Genomic DNA, 26,279 nt, shown 5'->3' on the forward strand with positions numbered 1-26,279 from the left:
TCCCGGACCGGGCAAGAACCCGCGTCCCCTGCATCGGCAAGCGGACTCCCAACCACTGCGCCACCAGGGAAGCCCTGTTACTCCTTTCTGATTGCCAGCTTGCTTAGCATCTTTATGGGTCTCAAGGCAAAAATCTACAGTATAATATATTGGTTAGGAGTTACGGGGTCTTGCTACTGGAGTTCAAGTATTCTGAAATTTGCCCAGTTGCATTATCTGGCAAGTTGCCTGAACTGCAGTTTGGTCATCAATAGGATGAACATACTTTTTCTTCATTGGGGTAAAAGGTGGGTGTACATAAACGAACTTGCACGAAGACAAAAAAGGAGCATGTGGCATTTTCAAATAAATTTAGTAGTCATCAGGGTTCACAGGCAACAGGTCCAGGATTTTTATATTTTATAGAGAATAGGAAATTGTTAATTTTGGTAAGCTTTTAGACTGTGGAGTCCACAAGGGGAAATTAGTAATAGATCCTTAGGACTGAGGATTGGGATTCGTGGGAGAGACCATTTAACTTGGACAAGTTGTATATTGGTTTGGCCAAAAAGTTTGAGTTTTTCCATAACCTCTTAAAATGATGTTATAATAGGAATCCCTGCCTAGGGGCTTACCTGGTGGTCCAGTGGCTAAGACTCTGCACCCCAAATGCAGGGGGCCCAGCTTCCATCCCTGTTCGGGGAACTAGATCCCACGTGCCACAACCAAGAGCTTGCATGCAGCAACTGAAGATCCTGCATGTCACAAGACCCAGTGCAGCCAAAAAAAAAATAAAAAATTCCCTGCCTAGCAGGGTTGTATGTTGATTAGTTGGTATTTTAAGTGTGTTGGGGAGTCGAGTGGGGAGCTTAAGCTCAAACCAAGTCCTCAAAGATTTTTTTTTTTTTTTTCGCGGTATGCGGGCCTCTCTGTTGTGGCCTCTCCCGTTGCGGAGCACAGCCTCCGGACGCGCAGGCTCAGCGGCCATAGCTCGTCGGCCTAGCCGCTCCGCGGCACGTGGGATCTTCCCGGACCGGGGCACGAACCCGTGTCCCCTGCATCGGCAGGCGGACTCTCAACCACTGCACCACCAGGGAAGCCCCAGTCCTCAAGATTTTTAACAAATGGTTTATCAGGCATGTAATGTTTTGCATCTAAAGTGGGTTGGGTTCTAAACGTGCTTGAGGTAAGAGGGAATGAGGGGAAAAAGACAAAGATCCAAATAGAAAAACATTCCGTGTTCACTGACGTAGCATTCCCCAAAATAATTTACTCATTTACCATGTTCCAGCTGACTTCTTGAAATTGATAACGCTGATTCTAAGTTTCATATGGACCCTTACTTCACACCTATACAAAAGTTAACTAAAAAAGAGTGAAATGCCTAAATGTAAGAATGAAATTATAAAACTTAGATTATTAAATGACACCAAAAACATGAACAACAAAAAAGGCAAATTGGATTTACCAAAATTAATCACTGCTTCAAAGGACATCATCAAGAAAGTGAAAACTCATGTAATGGAAGAAACTATTTGTAAATCATAACTGGTTAGGGACTTGTATCCAGAATATGTGAAAAATAAACCCAATTGAGAAATAGGCAAAGGATTTAAATAGAAATTTCTGCAAGGAAGGTATACAGAAATGCCAATTAAGTACATGAAACGTTGCTTGGCATCATTAGTCAATAAGAAAGTGCAGGGAATTCCCTGGTGGTCCAGTGGTTAGGACTCTGAGCTTCCACTGCAGGGGTCCTGGGTTTGATTCCTGGTCGTGGAACTAAGATCCCAAAAGCTGCTCGGTCTGGCCAAAAACAAACAAAAAAAGCAAATCAAAACCCCGAAATACCACTTCAAACTTTCAGCTATAAGATGAATGTCTGAGGATCTAATGTATAGCATGGTGACTCTAGTTACCAACACTGCTTTATAGAATTGCTTCGGTCACTTGTTAAATCAAAATTGCCTTCACTAGTTCAGCTGTCTTCATCATATACTAGATTTCTTTATATATCTGGCCCAGTGAACTATCCATTCCTACATAGACGTCATATTTTAAATTTCATTGCTTTATATGAGTTTCAGTAGTTTTTTTTTTTTTTTCTAAAGAAAAGATTTTCTTTGGTTTTCTATGGACTCATTTTATTTAGTGGAATAAGTATATACATCTTAGGGTTCTTCAGAGAAACAGAAGCAATAGATTATACGCACACATATATATATATTGGGGGGCATACTTTTTTTGGGGGGGCATACTTTTGATTAAAAAGCAAAATATACCTTCCACATATTTGGAGGAAAACCAACTAACATTATAACTAGCATTAAGGAAGAACTGAGCAGATACTAATAAAGGTAATAAAACAAGATGGGTGTAAAAGCAAAGGTCTCTGGGGCGTGAAAGTGGGTAGTCCATGGAACTGGTATAGACTTCTACCAAGAGACATACTGGTGGACACTCAGGTGGAGTCAAACAAGGGAAAAAGAAGAGAGGGCTTTTGGTTTTGTATGCATATATAAATTTAAACATGCGTGTTGGAGAACTTTCAGGGTATTGGAGCTGTGCTGCTTCTCCTGAGGGCTCAAGTAATGTCATTGTAATTAATGAAGCACGTAATTGTATACCCACCTTGTTTTGACTGTTTGCTATTTTGTAAGTATCACTGCATGAAGAAAACCTTGAACTAAAGAAAAGGGGCAAGGAGGCTCACAGGGAGGCTCTCTACCACTGTCCCATGTGAGCTGGCCTGGGATTGTAGTAATCTAGAAACATTTTTCAGCGTGCTTATTGCGCTTGCCATCTCCCTAGAAGATTTGGCCTGCCTAAAGAGGGAGCAGAATGAAGAGTTAACACCATTTCCTAGATATAAGAATGGATTGAGATAAGAAGTTTACTTTCAATACTTTGCTACTTTTTAATGTTCCTAGTAGATGGTAAGCACTCGGGAAACTGGTAGATACTTAATACTGATAAGTTTAATTTGGCATTGCATACATTCTAACTCCTCTGCCTGCCTTCTGCTTAATTGAACTCATCTGGCAAAAATCAAAGTCATGATAAAATCCAATTCTCTGTCTAATCCATATACATTGACTGTCTTTAAAGTCTGCTTACTGATCTCTAGGGATCCCTTTTTGCTGCCCAGCAACCACACGACTTTTGTCTTTATTAAATTCTATTTCATGCCATATCCTCTTTCTTCAAAGCTCCAATGCCTCTTCTTTCATCCTCATTTTCAGAAGATGACCTTTTCTGTTTCACTGAGAAAATAGAAACACTCAGAACTTTCACAAGCTTCTACAGTCATATCTCCCCACCTACCTACATCTGTACCTACCTTTTCCTTTTTTTAAAAAAAAAAATGTACTTATTCATTTTGGCTGTGCCGGGTCCCAGTTGCATCATGTGGGATCTTCGTTGTGGCATGCAGGATCTTTAGTTGTGGCATCTGGGCTCATAGTTGCAGCATGCGGACTCTTAGTTGCAGCATGCATGTGGGATCCAATTCCCTGACCAGGGATCGAACCCCAGCCCCCTGCATGAGGAGTGCAGAGTCTTACCCACTGGACCACCAGGGAAGTCCCTGTACCTACATATTCTTTTTCTTCTGTTATAATGGATGAACTGTCGATATTTCTAGCTGAGGCCAACTTCTTCACCAAAGAGGATGGCAAATAACCACATGGAAATATCCCCAACATCATTACCTTAAGAGAAATGCAAATTAATGGGGGTATATATATCTATATCTATCTATCATCATCTATCATCTATCATCTAATCTCCAGTGGGATATAACTACACACCTATCAGAATGGCTAAAATAAAAAGTAGTGACAACATCAAATGTTGCAAGGGATGTAGAGAATCTGGATCGCTCATATATTGCTGGTGGAACGTAAAATGGTACAGCCACTTTGGAAAATAGTTTGGCATTTTTTTTGGTTGTTTTTTTTTTATACCAGCAATTTTTTTTTGTTTTTTTTGTTTGTACCAGCAATGGTACTCCTGGGCATTTGGACTAGAAAAATGAAAATTTATGTTTACACAAAAATCATGTATACAAATGTTCATAGCAGCTTTATTTGTAATAGTCTAAAACTGGAAACAATCCAAATGTCCTTCAAAGCGTGAACTGTAAAAAAAAAAAATAGTGAACTGTTAAACAAGTACATCAATAACATTATTCAGGGACAAACAGGAGTGGACTATTTAGACACGTTAACAACTTGGGTAGATTTTAAGGGTATTATGCTGAGTGAAAAAAGCAGTCCCAAAAGGCTATATGCTCTATGATTCCATTCATTCTTGAAAAGACAAAATTATAGAGATGGAGTATAGATTAGTAGTTGCCAATGGTTAGGGATAGAAGGGAGAGAGGAAGGTTGGTGTACTTATAAAAGTATCACAAGGGAGCACTGTGTCGGTGGAATTGTTTCGTATCTTGACTATAGTGGTGATTACATAAATCCATACATGATAAAACTGCATAAAAGTAAACACAAGTACACGAGTACATGTAAAACTGGTGAATCTGAATAAGATCAGTGGATGGTATCAATGTTTAAATTCCTGTTGTGATACTGTATTATAGTTATGCAAGATGTTACCATAGGGGGAAGCTGGGTGAACGATATATGAGATCCTTCTGTATTATTTCTTGCTACTTTATCTAAAAATATCTTAATTTAAAAGTGTTACATAAGATGGTTGATAGTATCTATGTCTTGTTTCTGATACTTTTGTGGTAGTGCTCCCAGTATTTCACCTTTAAGCATGATGTTATACATACTATTGTCTAGGTCTATACATACACATTAATAAATATATTACCAACATTTTATTGTTAACAGAAAAAACCTTTAATTCTAATTTTACCAAGGTTTTAAAAATCAGGCACAAAAGTTAAAGCTTTATCAATGCTTTTATTGTATATATTGATATCATTTTCTTAATTTGATATATTTTGTTGCATTTCATAAATAAATTTCCTAATATTGAAACACCTTTACATTCTTGAGATGAACTGGAATGGGTAATAGTGCATCACTTAAAAATTTTTTTATAATAGAAAACTTCACACGTAAAAGCTCAGTAACAGGGACTTCCCTGGTGGCGCAGTGGTTAAGAATCCGCCTGCCAATGAAGGGGACACGGGTTCGAGCCTTGGTCCGGGAAGATGCCACGTGCCGCGTAGTAGCTAAGCCTGTGCGCCACAACTACTAAACCTGTGCTCTAGAGCCTGTGAGCCACAACCACTGAGGCCCGTGCACCAAAACCCCATGCTCCGCAACAAAAGAAGCCACTACAGGGAGAAGCCCGCTCACCGCAATGAAGAGTAGCCCCCGCTCACCACAATTAGAGAAAGTCCGTGCGCAGCAATGAAGACCCAATGCAGCCAAAAAAGAAAGCTGAGTAACAATACAATGAATCCCTATGTACCTATCACCTAGATTCAACAACTATGAAATCACGGACAATCTTGTTTCATCTTGACCCTCAAGTACTCCCCCCCCTCCCGTTATTATTCTGAAGCCCTAGATTTCATGTAATTTCATCCACTAATTCCTGAAGTATTTTTGTCTAAAAGTGACTTTTTATTTATTGGCTGCGTTGGGTCTTCGTTGCTGCACCCGGGCTTTCTCTAGTTGTGGTAAGGGGTCTACTCTTCGTTGTGGTGTGTTGGCTTCTCATTGCAGTGGTTTCTCTTTGGTGCAGAGCATGGGCTCTAGGCATGCGGGCTTCAGTAGCTGTGGCACGCAGACTCAGTAGTTGTGGCTTGTGGGCTCTAGAACGCAGGCTCATTAGTTGTGGTGCACGGGCTTAGTTGCTCCGCGGCATGTGGGATCTTCCCGGACCAGGACTCGAACCTGTGTCCCCTGCATCGGCAGGCAGATTCTTAACCACTGCACCACCAGGGAAGTCCCTAAAAGTGATTTAAAAAAAAACACATAACCACAACGTCATTACAAATATCCATTGTTCACAGTTGCTTAAAGATCTAAACATGGTTTACACACTGCAATTCATTGACATGACTCCTACTTCTTTAATCTATAGGATTCTCTGCCATCTTATGTTTTCCTTGTAAGTTTTTGTTAAAGTTTTTTGTTTATCCTGTGCAGTCTCCTAGGATTTGGATTTTGCTGGTTAATCCCATTGATGTTGTTTAATATGTTCCTCTGACCCACTGTATTTCCAGTAAACATGCAGCTAGATCTAGGGTCTTGATAAGATTCAAGATCAAATTATTTGGCAAGATTACTTCATAGGTAGTGCTATATCAGTCAAAGTCCAGCCAGGAGACTGGAACCACATGTTGTTTGAACTATAGAACTAGAAAGGCTAGAGCACTAAGGTATTACAGCAGCAGCAACTGTAGGAAGCTGCTAGGACTGGGAGAAAAAAGAGAAGTTGGAATTATTAATACTTAGAAGCCTGGAAGAAGAGTCCTTAAATTCAGACCTCTGAGAAGGATGCATATCTCAGCTGGTGAATATGTCTATTAGAAGTACACAATGTCTGGCTGTATTAGTGATGTTAGCAGCCAATGATGATCATTGCCTAGATGCATTAATTAAACAAGGTACTATTTTAATTTTATTCGTCATTTAATACTTGCAAAACTTTACCATGCTTTACATCAGTGCCTCTCAGTCAATCTGGTTATCTGAACCCTATTCTAATACATTCCTCAGGTAGGGGTCATGGAAACAATGTTCCATGAATTTGCATATTGATGATAGCCTGTGACTCTTACGCTTTAAAGTCCATTTGGTTGGATATAAAATCCTGAGTAAGTTCACATTACTTCATTGTCTTTTGGCATAGTGTCATTATGGAAAAGTGTGAAAATAATCGGATTTACCTTCCCTATACCTGCTTTTTTTTTTTTTTTTTTTGGCATGGACTCTCAAAGGACTTTTTCTTCAAAAAACCCTTTAAAATTTTTTTCATTCTTTTTTTAGGCCATTACTCAGCACTGACCATCCTGGGTCAGTGTTCCTAGGTGCACAGTGTGTCTTTTCAATACATAAAGTCTTTCTAATTTCAATCAAGTTCTCTTGAATTCAGTGCATCAGCCAGGGTTCAGTCAGGAAGCAGAAGCCATACTAGTTATCTGAACAGAGAGAATGTAAAAACACGTTAAGTATAAAGTTAACTAAGTTACTGAAAGGATAAAGAGAACATCAAGATGTCATGGAGGTAGCAGCTAATATCCTGAGATGAGAGAACAAAGAAAGGAGATAGGAATTTAAATTTAGAGGGGCCTCATGGAGCTGGAAGTTACAGCTCTGAGGAGGGATGATGCTGGTGCTGGTCTCTGAGCTTGGGCCTAAGACCTAGATCCCTGAAGAGGGGCTGCAGGTGTCTCTGACAGAAGGAAGCATGACGATAAGGCTTCTGCAAGTGTAATAGAAACTGCAACCACATTCAGCTCCTGCTAGGGAAGGAAGTGCTGGATGAAAACAGCATTGCTGGCATAATGCTCACAAGAACCACAAGCAGACATAAAGCTCACAGAAAGTAGACAGGATGGAACAAATCCTTTCCTTCAGACTTGCAGTCTCCCTCTAGTGACTCCTATTGGCAGAGGCTAACATAAATCCTGCTAAAGCAGAAATGATCACCACAAAGCCGAGTATAGAGGGGTGGGTGCATAGAAAACAGCATAATAACTGGCACATAGTTTTTAGTATTTGCTCTTTCCCATTGCTTTGGATTTCTTTGCAGACTCTATTTATATGGATATCAGGTTTTCAATATGTGATATCACTCTTCTCTTGATTTAAAACATTTTCCTTCTTTCCATTTCCACCCTCTATTTCTCTTAGGGATTATCCATTGTTTATTCACTTTTGAGTTCCTTCTAGATTAGTTTTCACTTTTACAGTGACTTTTATTTCTTTTAATTTCTAATGCTTTCCTGAATTCTTGTCATTTATCTTTTTAAACCTTTCTTTTATCCACTCATCTGAGTTTTTCTAATTCTTGTTTATAGTTCTTTTATAGCTTTTATCATTTAATTTCTTTTAGCTTGGTTTGAAACAGGTTTTTGTTTTGTAAGGATTTACTGTTCTTTATTCTTATAATTTTGTATATTTCACAATTCTTTTCTGTTGCTAAGTTTTAAGTGAAACATTTACCTGTACTTTTGAGACAGAATTAACTTTTCCGTCTTCAAGGTTCATGAAATACTATTATTTTCACAAAGTGACTAAAATAAATGACCTAGTTCTGAGACCTGCTTCCTTTGCCTCTCTCCCTCACTTCACACTATACACTGTCTTTCCTTTGACCCTATTGTCCCTGTCCTGCAGAATTTGGTGTATACAGCCAGCAGTTTCTCCTTGAAACGGTTCTGTTTTGGAATGAAGCTTACATTTGTTAGTTTCAAGAGCCCATAAGGACCTAGATTACTCCAACAAATTTGGAATTTAGCACAGTCCCCTTAACTCACCTGCAAATTGGCATCTCCAGGTCACTTTTTGGCTGCAGTTTTCAAATTGGCCAGCCATGCTTTCCAGTGGAAACCTGTTGATTTGGGAGATCTATTCTCAAGGCCATCAGACGTCCCACTGATTTTCATCCATGACCTTCCATACAGATAAATGGCACTACTCAGGTTTTACAGTTGCTTTTGAGTTTGTCACTATCTAATTTTATTTTGGGATTGTGGGGATACCTTGTCACCAAGACTTGCTATAGATGCCATGCATGGGTTTTTGCTTTTATGAAGGGATTTGGGAGATTAAAAAAATACACTGCTATTTCTGTCATCTTCTATTCTTCAATGTACTTCTGGTAGTTAATTTTTTATTTAGGAATATCTGTGATAACAGTTTATATAAAAGGTAGTAGAGCACAGTGATTAGAAGCATGAGCTATGGAGTCACACTGCCTGGGTACAAATCCTAGATTCACTGTTTACTAATTATGTGATCTTTAACCTCTGTGTCTTAGTTTCTCCCATAAAATAATAGGTTGTGAGAAGTGAAATAACATAAAGCACTGAGAAAAGTACTAGGTTACATAGTAGGTATTCAACAAAGAAAGCTGGTGTGTTTTTTTTTTTTGGCCACACTTGCAGGATCTTAGTTCCCCGACCAGGGATTGAACCCAGGCCCCCAGCAGTGGAAGCACTGAATGCTAACCACTGGACCACCAGGGAATTCCCAGGAAAGCTGTTTTAATTACTGTAGTTATCCTTTTTTTCTTTTTCAGGTCTAGCTCTTATTTTACTGGCTTTATAGTAGACTATTAAAAAAGTAAAAAAAAAAAAAAAGGAAAAAAACCACCCTACCTCTTGAAATTAACTCTTGCTTCCACAGTAAGATAGAAATCACAAATGCGAATAGCTAGAAAATAATGAAAATGAGAAGAACACATGGTAGGCAAATGTCACTTCAGAGGAAAGTTCATAGTGTTAAGCACTTTCATTACCAAACAGAAAAGAATGAAAATGTAAGCAATAAGCATTGAATACTAAAGATTAACTGCCTTCTATTAAAGTAGAAATCAATGAATTTTTTAAAAAGAGTAAAATGACCATATTAAATGTTGGCAAGGATGTGGAACAACAGACACAGATACTGTGGGTGGGAGTAGAAAAATGGTATAACTGAGAAGTCTAATTAAAGTGGAAGATGCACATAGCCTTGGCCCATCAAGTCCACCTCTAAGTAAGTACCTTAGAACAGACCTTCCCAACTTGTGGGCCAGTAGGGTAAAGCCTCAGGTGGCCACAGCTCTCAAAGCCTCATCTTTTATGCTATGAAGCATACAAATATTCTTTTCTGTATTATCATCTATCTATCTACATGAAGAGTTGGTAAGCAACCTCTTCTAATATCTTTCTTGGATTTCCACATTAGAAAGCCAAGTTTCATTGGAGTCAAGGCCTTATTTTATTCTCTGCTGGATATCCAGCAGCTAAAATAGCATCTAGTATATTGTACTTGCTCAATAAATATTTGTTCAATGTGCATACTATATAAAAAAAAGGATCACTGGAATATTATAAAAATGCAAAATCAGACATATAAAATATCCATTTAAATAAAGGATGTCCACTCTAGAGGAGTGGTATAGAGAGGGTGGGAGGGAGACACAAGAGGGAGGAGATACAGGGATATCTGTATATGTATAGCTGATTTACTTTGTTATACAAAAGAAACACACCACTGTAAAGCAATTATACTCCAATAAAGATGTTAAAAAAAAAAATTTCAGCACGCACACAAAATAAATAAATAAATAAATAAAGGATGAACTTGTATACTCATATAATGGAATGGTATTCAGCAATTAGAATAAACAAACTAGAAATCCACATATAAATCTCAAACAACACTGAGTGAAAGAAAGCAAATTGCAGAAAGATAAGCACAATGCAACTTAAAGTTTTATATAAAGTTTACAATCATGTGCAACAAGGCTATGTATTAAGTATAAAATTATATAAGCATGGAATGATGCACACCAAATAATCATTGCCTCTGTGGAAAAACAGAAATATTATCAGGAAAAGATTTACAAGGGAGCTTTAACCCAATCTATAATATTTTATTTCTGAAATAAAAATCTGGAGCATGGCAAAATGTTAGGATTTAATAGAACTAAATGTTAATTATTACGTTCTTTTATTTTTATGTTAAAAATCAACCATAATTAAAAAGTAGAGTAGGATTGATAAATAAACCTAAGAATGTGTATGGAAAACAACTAAATAAAATAAATCACTAGTTTTGGCCTAATCAAGAAAGAAAATGTGTATAGAAGATCAATGAAGAAAGCAAGTATAGGTATATAGAAGAAATTAAGAGAATACTTTCTACAACTCTAAGCAAATTCATTTGAAAGAAGGACTCAATGAAATAGATGCTCTTTCTAGAAAAATTACAAGTTATAAAAGAAAACCAGCCTCAGATATATCTACCACTAAATTCTTTCAAATCTCTGAGGAACACATTTCCCTTGTTATCTAAACTTTTCTAAAGTGTTAAGACAGAAAGAATTCTTTCTTTCAGAATTATTTGAAAATTAGTCATATTTTCATAAAGTAGATTAGGAATTCCTATTGTGTCACCCAGCTAAGTCAACCAAAACCACAGCGATATTTAGAGTTTTAATGTTTAATATATGAGGTTTCACAGAAAAGGAAATACAAATGGCTCAAGCAGATACGCAACCTTATTTTTAAGTGAAAATAAAAAATTCTATTGAGATTTAATCTCCACAGAGATTAACATATCATTATTCAACAGACTGGCAAAGATCAAAATGTTTGTTAATACTTTATAAAGATTCGAGGAAATAGGAACTCTCACACGTTGGTGGGAGTATAAAATCATACAATCCTTATAGAAAGCAATTTGCCAATATCTACGAAAAATAAAAATGTACAAATCTTCTGACCTAATAACTTCAGTTTAAAATTTTTTCTCACAGCAACTCACTAATGTGCAACATGACCTATGTACACGGTTATTAAATGCAGCATTATTTGCAAGAGTAAGAGACTGGAAAGAAAATGTTTGTCAGTAGGGACTGCTCCAATGTATTATGGTACATCCATACAATTAAATCTTACGCAGTTATTAAAAAAAGAATCAAGAAACTCTATGTACTGATATGGGACAATCTCAAAAAATCATGTTAAGTGAAAACGGCAAGCTGAAGAACAATGTGCACTGCACAGTACATTTATGATTAAGTATCTCCAGAAGGATATTTAAAAAACAGTTAATACTTCTGGGAGGGGAAACTGGGTACTAAAAAAGGGAAGGAAACTTTTCACTGTAGATCATTCTGTGTCATGAATTTTGAACCAAATGAATGTTACATGTTCTGATGAAAAAACTTCTTTTCTTAAAAGACAAAAATTTGAAATAAAAACTGATAGCCAAAAAAAAAAAAAAAAAAAACTGATAGCCAACAGAAATACAAAATTCTTTCAGGTAAATTCAAGTTAGCAAGTTTTATATTTCTTTCACCTGTAGGATAAACTTTTCCACAGTTCCATTGAGTCTTTCAGGTTCCATCAGTTTATTTACCAATTCCTGCTCAACAGCCATTAGGGCTAAGCCACTAAGCTTTTCTTGTCCCCTGGTATGACATAAATATGTTTTAAGACGAGACAGTGTAGAAAATGAATTTTCAACACTTGCTGAAGTAACTGGCCAAGACAAAGCAATATATAATAGCACTGATATGCAAGGAATATTATTGTGAAGACCATGCTGAATAAACAAATGGCCAAGATTGCTGAAGCTGATGCAATCATAATCTAGGACAAAGTTGAGCTTTGCATATTGCCGATAAAATCTAAGTTCTGGGATGATGTCTGCATCAAGTTTATAAAATTCTTGGACATCTTTAGCTGTTGCTTCATTTAACGGTTCATTCCATTTAAGTAACAGTTCTGAAATCTGCTTCATTTTACAATAATCAAACTCTGAAAAACACAATTTTAAATTTTGTAATATAGTATCCAAGCCTTGGTAATAAATATTAATTTTATATTGTTCTTCTGTTGAGGTAGGAAAAAACATACTGTCTGAATTGCTAGGATCTATTGTTTTCTGAATTTTTCTTCTTTTCTGAAATGAAGGCCTTTCAACTTCAAAACCTTTACAGGTTATTTTTTGACATACTTCCTCTGCTCCATCCCAGATAGTTTTGAAATAAGTATCATTTCTTTCAGATGATAAACATTCCAAAATTGCTTCTATTTTTGAAGACAAAGAAAAAATGTCTATGGTTTCACTTTGAAGCTCTTTGGAAAGAATTCCTGTAACACTTAGTACTCGATAAAGAAATTTCAAACAAAAGATAAATTCAAATTTGGAAACCAATGCCAACAAATCACTCAATTCATCAGCTAAACTTGTGTTTGAAGAATGGCTTGATAGAACTTCCAGTGTTTCAATAACCTCTGGAAGACCCTCAATCACAGATAGTAACGTACGATCATGGACTGTCCAACATGATTGTGATGTATGTTTTTTGCATGTTTTGTTTTGACTTAGCTTATAAATGTTTTGAAAATTTACAGACATTTCCCCATGAATAGTGTTGAACAAAGAACTGAGAGTATTTAGAGCACTTCGGAGCTCTTTTACTTCTTTGCAAAACCTAATCACCGCCAAATCCAAAAAATGTGCATAACAATGCAGGTATAAAGCTCTTGGCTCTTCCTTCTTGAATTCTGCTGCAATTTTATTAAATTTTCCCCTCCAGTTACTGGTGCTATCATAGGCCTGGCCTCGTATTTTATCCAAATCAACTCCAATTTGCTGCAGGTAAGTTTTAATACTCCTGTGTAAGTTGGTCCCAGTCATCTCTTCAACATCTATGAAACCCAAAAATCTTTCTTTAATTAATATAGCCTTTGATGTTTTCTGTGGGTATCTTACACAAATAGAGAATTGCCCTTTAGTGGCACTATCAGTTGTTTCATCACATATTATTGAAAAAGCTGAGGAGACATTGATCTCATTTACAATATCTTGTAACATTTCAGTCTTTATTATTTCAATAATATCATTTTGAATTTGTGTACTATTGTAGAAGTCAACTTGTGAATTCGTAAGTCGAAATATTTCTTCTCCTTTATCTTTTGCTCGGATTTCTAACAATTCTAAAAAATTGCCTTTATTCACAGATGAAACAGACTGGTCATTTCCCCTTAAGAGTAAACACTGCTTTCCAAGAAATAAAATATTTTCAATTATAAGCTTTAGGTACTTTTTATTTCCCTCAATCTGTTTTGAATGATTAGATAAACTGTCATTAACGGCTTCATCACAAAACTGGTATTCCCTCCAAAATTGCAATGACTTTGAATGCATTTCACTTTTTTCATGCTTTCTGAATTTTTCCAGAGTTTTTTTCCAATTGGAAATTCCTTGGGCTGCAAATGACTCTCCTCCATAGCTAAATTTTTTTTGGCAGAACAACTGACACGAATAACAGAATATCACATCCTTTTTAATACTGTTTTCTAATTGCTGAAAATTTGAACACCAAGATTTTTTAATACTTCGTGATTTACCTTTAACTTTTTGTACTTTGGATGTAAATTTTGGGTGACGTAGTCCATCTCTTATTTTCATGGATTTCATACTGTTTGTAGCATCTTGGTTTGACACATGATCTTTTTGTACTTCTATACTGGAGCCAGTTGTATGCTGACTGAGTACTGATGAAGATGGTGCAAGGCTTGGCTGTTCCACATTACTATTAGCAACACCATTACTTGATTCACTGGGTGAAGTCTTAGAAATCTTGGGAGAAAATGACAAAATAACATTTCTTTGAACACTTTTCAAATAATCAATTAAAATATCGAACATATCCATTCTAATAACAAAAAAAATCAATGGGTGAGTAACAGTATGAGCTCCACTAGGGGGAAACATTAACAATTATTTATAACTTAGTATTCTTATTAATAATTTCAAGTCAAACTTGAGATTTGGGAAACTGAACGTGAATAACAAAAGGTGTTTATTGCTCTACATTTTTGAGCTCTATGATCAAATCAGGAATGAATATGCTCAAATACACACATGCACAATATGTTTATAAAAGAAAGCTTAAAAAAGATAGTAGCAAAAACAATTAAGAATAAAACTTACATCCTCAACATTTGCTGTTACTGAAGAAACTGTACCTGTTAAAATAAAGCATAAATTCTAGATCTTATACCATAATCTATAAAATAGCATCATTAACTATATAATTGCTTATTTCATATTAGGCAACCAAAAGAAAACTTAAAGACAGATTCTATATTCTAATCAAGTATGGCAAAACAGTGTATATGTCAAAGAATGTCACATCAATTTTTACCTTGTAATACATCAGAGTTCATGACGGGCAGGGCTTCATGAGTATCTGCCAATGACACTATATTGCTTATAACTGGAGTTGTATCTTTCTTCGGAGAAAGGAGATCTGTTGAAGCATCATGCACCATGGAAACATTTACTGATAAAAATTAAATGGTATCTTATAAACCAGGCAGAATCAATCAGTCAGAAAGCACTGTTTAATTACAAGTGTTTCAACGAATAACGCAAATATCTATCAATAATTGCTTTAAGTATTAGTGGGTACTGGAGTAATTTTTATTAGGGCTTAGGAATATCCAGGTTCTTTAGGATAAGATTAATATCAACATTAAACAGATAATTTACATTTCCCATCATTTTATATCTTTTACCTTTGCACGCAGTTTATCAGTCCTTTTATACTATTTGCTTGAACTGTCAAGCAAATCTTTACTGTGAAATTACCCATGAAGAACATTGCTAGAGAATCTCCTAATGGGTATCATTTCTAACCATTCCAGGATTCATAAACTCAATATGAATGGAGCTGAGTTGGTGTCTAAGCTAGTATTAAAGAGCTTTCTATAATAAGCCAGTCTGCATGATGCACAAGCCCCAGGGGAATCATTCATTCCACCGTCTATGAAATTAGCACCACTGGTCCTATATGAGGCTCTTTGATAGAATACACAGTTGGCTCTGGATTCTCTGTCCCTTTCTATTAGTGAACATCAAAGTATTTCCGACTAGCTCTACTCCATGTGAAAAATGTAACTAATAGCCTTGTTTTTACAAAGCAGGGCTAACTAGAAGATTCTATATTCTAATATGACAATCTTTACAAATAAATATTAAATCTCTGGTGATGAAGTAGTCTTCCTTTTATGCAAAAATACTGGAAACTGTTCTTTGAAACAAGTTTTAGATTGTTTTGACTTTTAAGTCAGTTTAATTTAGAAATGAATCAAGGTTATAAATTAAAGGAAAGCAGTAATATTCTTCAACAGTTACTAAATCTCTGGTAACTGCTAAAAAAAATAGTACCTGTAGAAGATTCCATCTTAGCTTTACTGTAAGCAGAGAAACAATGAACAGAGCAGAAAAGCTCTGTCTTCCCCGAGTCATTGGTAGTCTCAATCATTTCGTCTGAGGGTTTCAGTGATTTGCAAAGAACAGATGTAAGTGTTTTGGCTGGTTTCTGTTAGAGAGTAAAATAATATTCATATTCCTGGTATATGACATATGCTCACAACCATTGCTTAGTTGAAATATTATAATAACAATGAAGTCATATTTTTGTATTTTCTTAAAAACAGAAAAAAGGCACTTATAGATTGTAATGACTAAAATGAAGGAAACTGATCAATCTATTAGGTAACTATTTGTATTATTTGTCAGGTATATTAATAGCTATAACAATACATATGCAAGCAATGAAGAAAGTGGTCATAAAAGATGTTCATCATCCCAGGCAACTAAAGCCAACTGGACAAATCAACAAAAGTCTTATAATTACAGGTCTGTCTTTAATGCCAACTTGCGCATCAACTAAGGAAAGCCTTTTACTAGTGCTAAGGAGGAACCAAAAAAGGGTGCCTAACACACATTACAAGATGCTGTGGGAAACACTGTTTTGCTAGCCTAACTTCATGGTGAAAATTCAAGCACGTTGTAAAAAAGCAGCACACAAGCAGTAAGAGGTACAGAACATAGTGCATTCTGTAAGCAGTAAGGTTGCAAAGGAAAAGGATAGAAAATGGGGAGGTTCACCACCTACTCTTCGGGTGAAACAGGAGCCATCATTCCTGGACTTAATACTAAGTTAACACTAACGACAATGATGAAATGGAACAGCTTTTAGGGGTACACAAAGTGCAAAGACAAATGAAAATATCTTACACAGATTTTCTTTTTCTGGGAAAGAATGGGATATTGGCAAAGGAACAATGAAACAAAAAGTAGAGTGTAATTTTGAAAATTACTATTTTTGTCCCTTATTAGTAGGAATTTTCATATTTTACGAAATATAACAACTCACCAAAGTTTACATTAACCAACAGTAGTGGTATAATTTATAACTAATTTATTACTCATGTGGGAAAGCTAATACTTAGCTAATGTACTCTAGTAAGAAGATATGGCCAGGGACTTCCCTGGTGGCACAGTGGTTGAGAAGATTCACAAAACATTAATATCTATCAATATTTAAAGTATCCCTGTATGTTGACCCAGAAATTTATACTTTTAAGAATTTTGGGGGCTTCCCTGGTGGTGCAGTGGTTAAGAATCCGCCTGCCAATGGAGGGGACACAGTTCAAGTCCTGGTCTGGGAAGATCCCACATGCTGCAGAGCAACTAAGCCCACGCGCCACAACTACTGAGCCTGCGTGCCACACCTACTGAAGCCCACGTGCCTAGAGCCCATGCTCCGCAACAAGAGAAGCCACCGCAATGAGAAGCCCGCACACCACAACGTGCAGTGAGTAGCCCCTGCTCACTGTAACTAGAGAAAGCCCACACGTGGCAGTGAAGACCCAACGCAGCAATAAATAAATAAATAAGTTAATTAATTTTTAAAAAGATGTGGCCAAAATAATTACAATTATACCAATCAACTTTTTAAAATAAAAAGCCACCCCATTTTTGCATTTTTGGATTCATAAGTTTGAGTGCTTTACTAATTTTTTTTTTTTTTTTGGCCACGCTGTGCAGCTTGCAGGATCCTAGTTCCCTGACCAGGGACTGAACCCAGGCCCTTGTCAGTAAAAGCGCAGAGTCCCAGCCACTGGACCGCCGGGGAATCTAATTCTTGATTACAGTTCACTAACAATATGGATTTTCTACATTATCACAATCACACAATATCTTAAATGCAGCAGGGCATAGTGTTAGGTGGTGCTTCTTAACTCATCTAGCCAAATAAGCCGTGCCCCATCACATATGCGGAATAACTGAGTACTCAAATACAGGCTCTTAAAAACAGGAGAAGGTCTATTTATTGAGTGTGAGGGGTAAAGAAAGAAAAGAAGGAATGGCATTAACTGCTTTCAGACAAAGGGTTCTATGCTCTCTGTTCTCCCATTTCTGGTCCCAAGGCAGGGTACTCTCATGGTGTGGGCATTCTGTCATAGAAAAGCTGTGGCTCACAAATGACCTATTTGAACTGTGGCTTGTTAAGACTCCCATCTTCAGTTGCTTGTTTTTAAGGAAGAATTTATAGGGATACAATTGGGTCTCAAAGCGTCACCAGAACAAGCAAGACATGGGACAGTCCACCTCATGAAAGGGGCTCAGACCACTATTGTGTTCAGCTCACTTAGTCCTGCAAAGCAGGGCCAGCTTCTCTGCTCTCAGAGCCACCCATCCAAGGCTCTCCTATCAGAAATAGGGGATTATTTCTCATTGGTTTATTGCCTACTAGGACTCCTGATTCAGAAAAAAGCATGTGACATTCTTGATTTATCTTAACCTTGCTTAGGTGTAAGAAATACATGGAATTAAAAACTAAAAAACATTTCTGTGGTTGAGTCCTACTGACCAATAGACTATTGTTATGCTTGCTATCTAACTTATAAATAAGCTTCCCTCTGATTGCCTTTTCTTCAAGACAAGATCATCACCCTGAGATTCTTTAGGAAAATCTCCATGCAGCATTTATCATGAATTGTTATGTGAAAAACAACTGTCAGAAGTCTTTTATATCATCTCCTTCATCATCTTACCAACGAAAAATATTCCCAATGGTACTAATATCTATACCTCCAGTTTCCTAAAGTGGAAACATTCACAAGCCAACTAATGGAAGGAACTCAACCTTCCATTTTTCATTTGAGTCTTATGCAATCAAATTCAAATGGAGTGGTCCTCACTTTATGCAATAGATCTTTATTCATACCTGCTTATATGCTGTAATACGCTTTGAACTATTAAAGTAATGAGACTGTGCTTCCATGTGAAGTATATGGAACAGACTAGAGCTAGTGGAACAGTAAGCTCCACAGTTCTCACAACAGTTCATGATGAGGTTGTTAGCAGAGTGAAACTTTGAAAAACAGGCATTACTGCAAAGACTACGTTTCATGTTCTGGTATTTTACTTCATACTGAATCTAGGATTTAAAAAAAAGACTTAGTAAAAACTCTGATATTTAAGCAGAATAATCAGAGTCCCTCAAGGTTAAGAAATATTGCAACTTACAACAGTAGTCTTCTGACACATGCTGCACTTGGCTGGAATGCTATTAGTACATATGGTATCAAATGGTTTTCTTTTTTCTTCATATGATGAAAGACAAGATTGGCTGCAAAAAGTTTTGCTAGTGGTAGTATCTTCCAGCTGCATACTGATCACATCCTTTAGATTTACAATGTCTCTAAAAATAAATAACAAGGGTACCATTAAACTCTTTTACCACAATTATTTCTTTCTTTTCATAAGCTAAATCACTCCCTTAAATAACCCTCTCCCCTGTTGTTTCATTTACCTGAAGAACTGTGAAATAGTAGGAACATCAGCCTTGAAATAAGAAAACCTGAATTTGGTATCTAGTTCTATCACTTACATTAAGTAACAGTGATTAAGTCATTTATATTCCCTAAATGTTAATTTCTTCATCTATAACGTTAAGGATTATAAACACATCTGATAGTACAGTTTGAGGATTACCTTGCCTGTATTAGTTGGTGCTAGTGATTATAGAGTGATGACGAGAAATCACATATTCATACCTGACAAACTTTGGAATCTACAAGACAGAGGATTTAGAAGTTTGATCTACAAATTCCTGGGGATTCTCCAGATACTTTCAGGAGGTCCACAGGATCAAAACTATTTTCATAATATTAACATGTTATTTGCCTTTTTCACTGTGTTGACATTTGAACAGATGGTGCAAAAGCAACGGTGGGCCCCTGCAATTCCACTCCTAGGTATATACGCCAAAGAACTGAAAAAAAGTACTCAAAAAAGTACATATACACAAGGGTTCCTAACAGTTACAACAGATAGCAACAGCCTAAATGTTCATCAACAAATGAACGGATAAACAAATTGTGGTATATTATTCGGCTATAAAAAAAAAGAATGAAGTACTGATACACATGCCACAACATGAATGAATCTTGAAAACACTATGCTAAGGGAAAGAAGCCAGACATAAAAGGTCACAAGTTGTGATTCCGTCTATATAAAATATTCATAATAGATAAATCCATAGATAGAATGCAGATTGGTGGTTGCCAGGGGTTGAGGGGAGTGAAGATAGGGGAATGGGGAGAAACTCCTTAACAGATAAGGCATTTTACTTTGGGATGATAGAAATGTTTTGGAACTAGATAGAGGTGGTAGTTGTACAATACTGTAAATGTACTAAAAGGTACTGAAATGGTTTTCGTTATAAGAATTTCACCTCAATAAATAGGGAGGAAAAAAAAAAGCGATGGTGGGTAAAACTGCCAGAGCCTTATTTAGCATAAATCAAGGCAGTGACGCCAAAAGGTACCAGTATTCGCACTATTCACAACCATGAATTTGTTGTAAGTTATTTACTTTATTAAAACTCAATCCTTCAGTACATCTTTTTAAGATTCTGTGAGATGAAATGGGACGTAGGCATAAATTATTTCTCTTGCACACCAAAGTATGATGGTTGTTTCAAGGAAAATCTCATGTAGGAATGTTAAGAGTTAAAACCTGAGTTAGGGGACCTCCCTGGTGGCATAGTGGTTAAGAATCTGACTGCCAAAGTAGGGGACATGGGTTCGAGCCCTGGTCCGGGAAGATCCCACATGCCACGGAGCAACTAAGTCTGTGTGCCACAACTACTGAGCCTGTGCTCTAGAACCCACATGCCACAGCTACTGAAGCCCAAGTGCCTAGAGCCCGTGCTCCGCAACAAGAGAAGCCACCGCAAAGAGAAGCCCCCGAGTAGCCCCTGCTCGCCACAACTAGAGAAAGCCCACGCGCAGCAACAAAGACCCAACGCAGCCATAAACAAACAAACAAATAAATAACTGAGTTAGCTACTTTTTTCATGGAATACCTATTTATTTCAAAGAATGACTATCAGGGAAACTATTAACCAGAAGTAGGTATCTGGCAGATATTTTCTCAAAAATGAATAAAGTAAGACTGTTACCTCAAGGAAAACAACTGGCAGTAGTTATTGCCAATGATAAAATATGAGCTTTCACTGAAAATTAGAATTTTGGAAAACCTCCAGCTTGATAGCTTCCTAATACGTAGACTTTCTTAGTGAGATTAGTGATATTTTCTAAAATGTGATTTTTAAAATATTGCATAATGAAACACGACATTTAGATCTGCATACCTCAGGGAATCAATATTTTCCAAATGATGATAGCATGAAGCAAAAATCAGTTGTGGGTAGAAGAACAATGCAAAGTACAAATAGACCAATACATTTTTTTTTTTTTTTTTTTTTTTTTTTTGCGGTACGCGGGCCTCTCACTGTTGTGGCCTCTCCCGTTGCGGAGCACAGCCTCCGGACGCGCAGGCTCAGCGGCCATGGCTCACAGGCCTAGCTGCTCCGTGGCATGTGGGATCTTCCCAGACCGGGGCACAAACCTGTGTCCCCTGCATCGGCAGGCGGACTCTCAAACATTGCGCCACCAGGGAAGCCCTAGACCAATAAATTTTAACGTGACAGTACAAAAAATTCATTGATATGGCTTCAGATTCTACATTGTAACTAACCTTTAAGAAACTGTAGTATCCTTTAAGAAAATTGTAGTATCAAAGAACTTCCACAATTATATGAAATGCTATTAAAACACTCCTCCCTTTTCCAAATACTTATTTGTAAGGTCAGCTTTTCTTCAGACTTCAACCAAAACAACATTTTATAACCAAGTGAATGCAGAAGCAGATATGAGAACCCGGCCAGACAGTAAAGCAGTTTGCAAAACTAATAAAACAGTGCTCACTAAATTTTTCTTAAAATTTCTCCTAAATTTTAAAAAACGCTATTATTCAAAAAAAAAAAATTAGGTCAACATGCAGAGTTTATTACTTTTAAATGAGTTAATAGTTAAAAATTCCTCAGTTTTAATTTCTAACACAATATATGTATAGGTAGATGTAAGCTACATAAACTAAAGTTCTGGGCTTCCCTGGTGGCACAGTGGTTGAGAGTCTGCCTGCCGATGCAGGGGACACGGGTTCGTGCCCCGGTCCAGGAAGATCCCACATGCCGAGGAGCGGCTGCGCCCGTGAGCCATGGTCGCTGAGCCTGCGCGTCCAGAGCCATTGCTCCGCAATGGGAGAGGCCACAACAGTGAGAGGCCCGCGTACCGCAAAAAAAAAAAAAAAAAAAAAAAAAAAAAAACTAAAGTTCTTTGGGTCTTCAAAAATTTTTAAGATTGTAAAGGGGTCCAGAAACCAGAAAATGTGAGAACTGCTACTACAGGAAATACCAAGATATCTGGCTACCTAGATCCCTCAGAATATCAATCTTTCAGGATAATAGTTTTCCAGATGAAATACTCCTGAAATCAACACTATTTTAAACCTCAATATTTACAAATTTTTAGTGTACAAATCTTCCTTGACTTACAATGGGGTTATGTCCAGATAAACCCATCTTAAATTGAAAATATAAGTCAAAGACGCATTTAATACACCTAACCTACAGAACACCATAGCTTAGCCTAGTCTACCTTAAAGGTGCTCAGAACACTTACCTTAGCTTACACTTGCGTAAAATCATCTAACACAAAGCCTGTTTTATAATAAAGTGATGAACATATCATGTGGTTTACTGAATATGGTACTGAACATGAAAAACAGAATGGTTGTACAGAATGATTTTAAGTGTATGGGTTGTTTACCCTTGTGATCACGTGGCTGACTGGGAGGTGGGGCTCACTGCCGCTGCCCGGCATCATGAGAATATCATACTGCATACTATCATACTAGCCCAGCAAAAGAACAAAATTCAAAATTCGAAGTAGGTTTCTACTGAATGTGTATCGCTTTAGCACTGCTGTAAAGTTGAAAAATCATTATGTAGAACAATTGTAAGTTAGGGACTATCTGTACTATAATCTTTCTGCCTCCTTAAACAGCACCAAAATTACAGGTTAATTTTCATTATCACAACACCAGTCATTTTACTGGCTTAAGATGTAGCTCTACATGCAGTATCTGAGTTGTGACAAATTTTTTTCTAGGATTCACTGTGTGCCAAGCAGTGTTTAGGCCTTGGGGACATAAAAATGCGTATAATCTGGTCCCTAATGTCAAGAGGTTCATAGTCTAACTGTAGCATTATCAATTCTTTAATAACATTAATTTTACAATCAATGTTTTGGGAGTTATGAACACTATGGAAACACAGACCATGGAACAATTATCTGGGTGGCTGGGGGGAATAAGAGGAAGGAATGGTATGGGAATAGACAAAGGGTACAGATATTTGAGGCAGACCTTTAAGATAGTAAGAAATTAGCCAGATGGGAAGGAAGGCAGAAGAAATAGCACTGGCAGAAGCACTGAAGTCTGAAAATGCTTATTGGCTTATACTGCTATTAGCATATTAGATTGCTAGCTTCTAATCTACTAAGGCCTTATTTAAAGAAAAAAAAATCAAAAATGAATTTTGTTAAAAGTGCCTAAAATTAGCTTAACCAAAGGCTGAGCATAGGTCTGAACAACTTTCTTACAAATAAGTGTTACATCATTAGTGCATAGGCCTATTTTAAACTCCACTAATTTCTTTCAGGACCTCTGGTTAGCTTCAATTGGGATACAGAAGTACAGAAATACACTTAAATACATAGCTCTCAAAAGAACAGTCTTATCTTTCTAACATGACTTTAAATGTCATTTTCAAAGTTATCTTTCATTTGGTTCATGAAACATAGTAAAAACTACATTGACTCTAACACAACATTGTAAATCAACTATACTTCAATTAAAAAAAAAACCTATAGCGACTCAGAACAGATTTAAAATCACTATTAAAAAAAAAACCTCATCAAAAACCTCAACTGATAATTAGCTAAAATCTTGAGAACTACATAACTAATACAAGAGGCTAATGAATGTACAGTAAAAAGTTCTGAAAACAGTAAAGGTTACTCTGAACAATGGACAGCCTCTCGCAGCCTACGCATCACTGTACCACATTTCCACCAACCTATAAAATAGTATTTTCTATCAAAACATTTTTATTCCAAAGGAAGTAAAACTTATTTCATGTTTTGTTCATATTGGATTTCTTTGCCTTAGAGAACAACTTACACACTAAATCTTTCCTGCTTCAGCCTTTTCAATCTGTCATCTGTCTGGGAGCTCCGCTGAAGATGTATAATGGGTAAACTCCAAACACAGCAACATGATACTTTAACTTCTCAGAGCCTCAGTTTCCTCAAAACCAAAAGAAAATATTTGGACTGGATGATCTCTAAGGTCCCTTCCAGTTTTATGACTCTGCAGAGAAAGAAAGCATGCTGAAGAGAGTGCCATACAGCTCACAGCAAAAAAGAAAAAGGACAAAGTATAGTGTTAAAGGGTTTACAAAGCACAAAAGAAAGGTAAGTAGAGTTCTGGGGAGGAAGACTTGAAGCAAAGGTTAACTCCTGAAGCAGCAGCCAAATGAGGAGCTGAAGCAACCAGTATAAAGGGTATGTGAGTTTGTTAAGAGAATAATAGTGACAGCCAACATTTACTGGGTTCTTATTACATGCAAATATTATTTTGATCACTTAAATATATTATTTAATGATCAAAATTCTTACATACATTTAACAAAATAGATGGGAATACTAAAAAAGAAGTTCTCAATGCTTTTCGAACTTTAGCACGTATATGAATCATTTGGGGATAAATGTAGTTCTGATTCAATAGGCCTGGGTGACACCTGAGATTCTGCATTTTTAACAAGCTCCCAAATGATGATGCTGTATAGTGGCTCAGGGATCACATAGAGTAGCAAAATGTAAATTGAGGAAGCAAGATTCAAATTGTGGCAATCTGATTCCAAAACAAGATATTATCTGAAAGGAACTTATATTTACTGGCAAAACTGGTAGCCTATGCGTTTTCTTGTTCTGAAACAAAGACATTTAAACTTAACACTAGCATTTAATGAGTGCTAACAAACCAGAATTATAATACTATGGGACTCTCAAAGCACTGATCCTTTAGACATCTTAGTGTAGTGTTCAAAGTTCTGGACATTATGAAATCACTACTACTTCCCTTCTTCTCATCTAAATTGCTTTACATATGTAAAAACGTTAGCAAAAAAGACCCCAATAATAGTTCACAGAAAACGTAAAAAGATTACATACATACATCTATGTTTACCTAAGGCTATTCAATTTTCAAAACAATTAAACTACTTCACTTGCCATTACAAGATAAACATTAAATAACTTTACACCTTGGAAGGTCAAAAAAATAACTGTTATATGATTAAATTTTTAGTAGGTTGCTCACTATACAGTTAAATGATAAAATATAATGGGCACACAATAACCCCACTTACAGAGAATTTCAAATGAAAAGAATAGGAAAATAAGTTTCAGAAGTCATTATTTAAAGGTGAAGAGAAACACAGCTCCTATCATTTTAATTTCTGGAAATCTCTTGATAAAAAAAACTATTTCTGAAGAATCTATTAGAGGAACTAAAAGCAGAAGTAGCTTCTTTTACCTAAACCTAGGTGATTACTTCTTCAGAAAAAAAAAAAAAAAACATGCAGAAAATTACAACCAAGATTCTGATCAAGATCTATGTAGGGAAGTAAAAGGGGCCATAATTTAAAATTATATACTTTGAGCAGTTTGAACAAGTTCTCTTCGGAAGAGCTGGTGAATTGAGAGATGAAATGTATTCAGTGATGCATGGTGTGGAGCAGAAAAGCTGAGTAGACCCTTTCCTCTGATAAGCAGTTTGCCCCTTTTGAAGAATTTTTTTACAGCCAGAACAGGAAACCTGAATAGCTGTGGTTGAAACTGAGGGAAGCATCTTATTCATGCCAGATGATGCCAGAGAAAGCTGAATGCCTGTAGTCATCGGAGAAGCTATAAACACAAAACAGGAAGGAAAAAAATTAGTATTTACATAATATTAAGCATGCATTCTTCCATTATCTCATAGAGGTTACTTCTCTTGGACTTGAAACCCAAAACAATCAATGCACTATTCAAAGGCATTCTAAAAAAGCAGAATAAACTGGCTATCACATTGGTCAGAATAAATATGATTAACTTAAGTAATTCTATTACCATTGTCTGAAAACGTAGTGTTTATTTTCAGGTCATTCTCCTGAGTTTTGGGCTGTTGGGCTTGACAATACTCCTAAAAAAGAGTTGAAAAATAATGAAAACGACCAGTCAATCAATAGAAAATGATATATTATGCTCAAGTCTGTTCAGTGAATTGCATAATTGAATTGAACCATGGTACATAAGTAAGCACTACCCTTTTGGTGAC

General features: G+C 36.5%; 1 protein-coding gene across 9 annotated transcripts in view; it reads right to left on the bottom strand.

Annotated features, from left to right (window-relative positions):
* Nucleotides 1-4,099: 4,099 nt before the first annotated feature.
* ZMYM1 (zinc finger MYM-type containing 1) overlaps nucleotides 4,100-26,279 on the bottom strand; it is a 35,063-nt gene continuing 12,883 nt past the window's right edge. For 4 of the 9 annotated variants that reach the window (XM_082678562.1, XM_082678561.1, XM_082678564.1 and 1 more), the window contains 7 exons: nucleotides 26,072-26,144; nucleotides 25,618-25,867; nucleotides 19,017-19,191; nucleotides 15,864-16,017; nucleotides 14,839-14,976; nucleotides 14,625-14,659; nucleotides 10,879-14,270 (listed from right to left, as the gene is read on the bottom strand). In XM_082678562.1, coding sequence (XP_082534688.1) covers nucleotides 11,964-14,270; nucleotides 14,625-14,659; nucleotides 14,839-14,976; nucleotides 15,864-16,017; nucleotides 19,017-19,191; nucleotides 25,618-25,867; nucleotides 26,072-26,144 — 3,132 coding nt within the window. In that variant the 3' untranslated portion in view covers nucleotides 10,879-11,963. Of the gene's footprint in view, nucleotides 4,118-8,219; nucleotides 8,580-9,286; nucleotides 9,342-10,878; nucleotides 14,271-14,624; nucleotides 14,660-14,838; nucleotides 14,977-15,863; nucleotides 16,018-19,016; nucleotides 19,192-24,080; nucleotides 24,180-25,617; nucleotides 25,868-26,071; nucleotides 26,145-26,279 lie in introns of those variants that run through there. The other 5 variants (XM_082678568.1, XM_082678569.1, XM_082678567.1 and 2 more) reach the window with 5 other exon arrangements.

The sequence above is a fragment of the Grampus griseus genome, assembly GCF_964374135.1.
Source record: "Grampus griseus genome assembly, chromosome: 1".
NCBI lineage: Eukaryota > Metazoa > Chordata > Mammalia > Artiodactyla > Delphinidae > Grampus > Grampus griseus.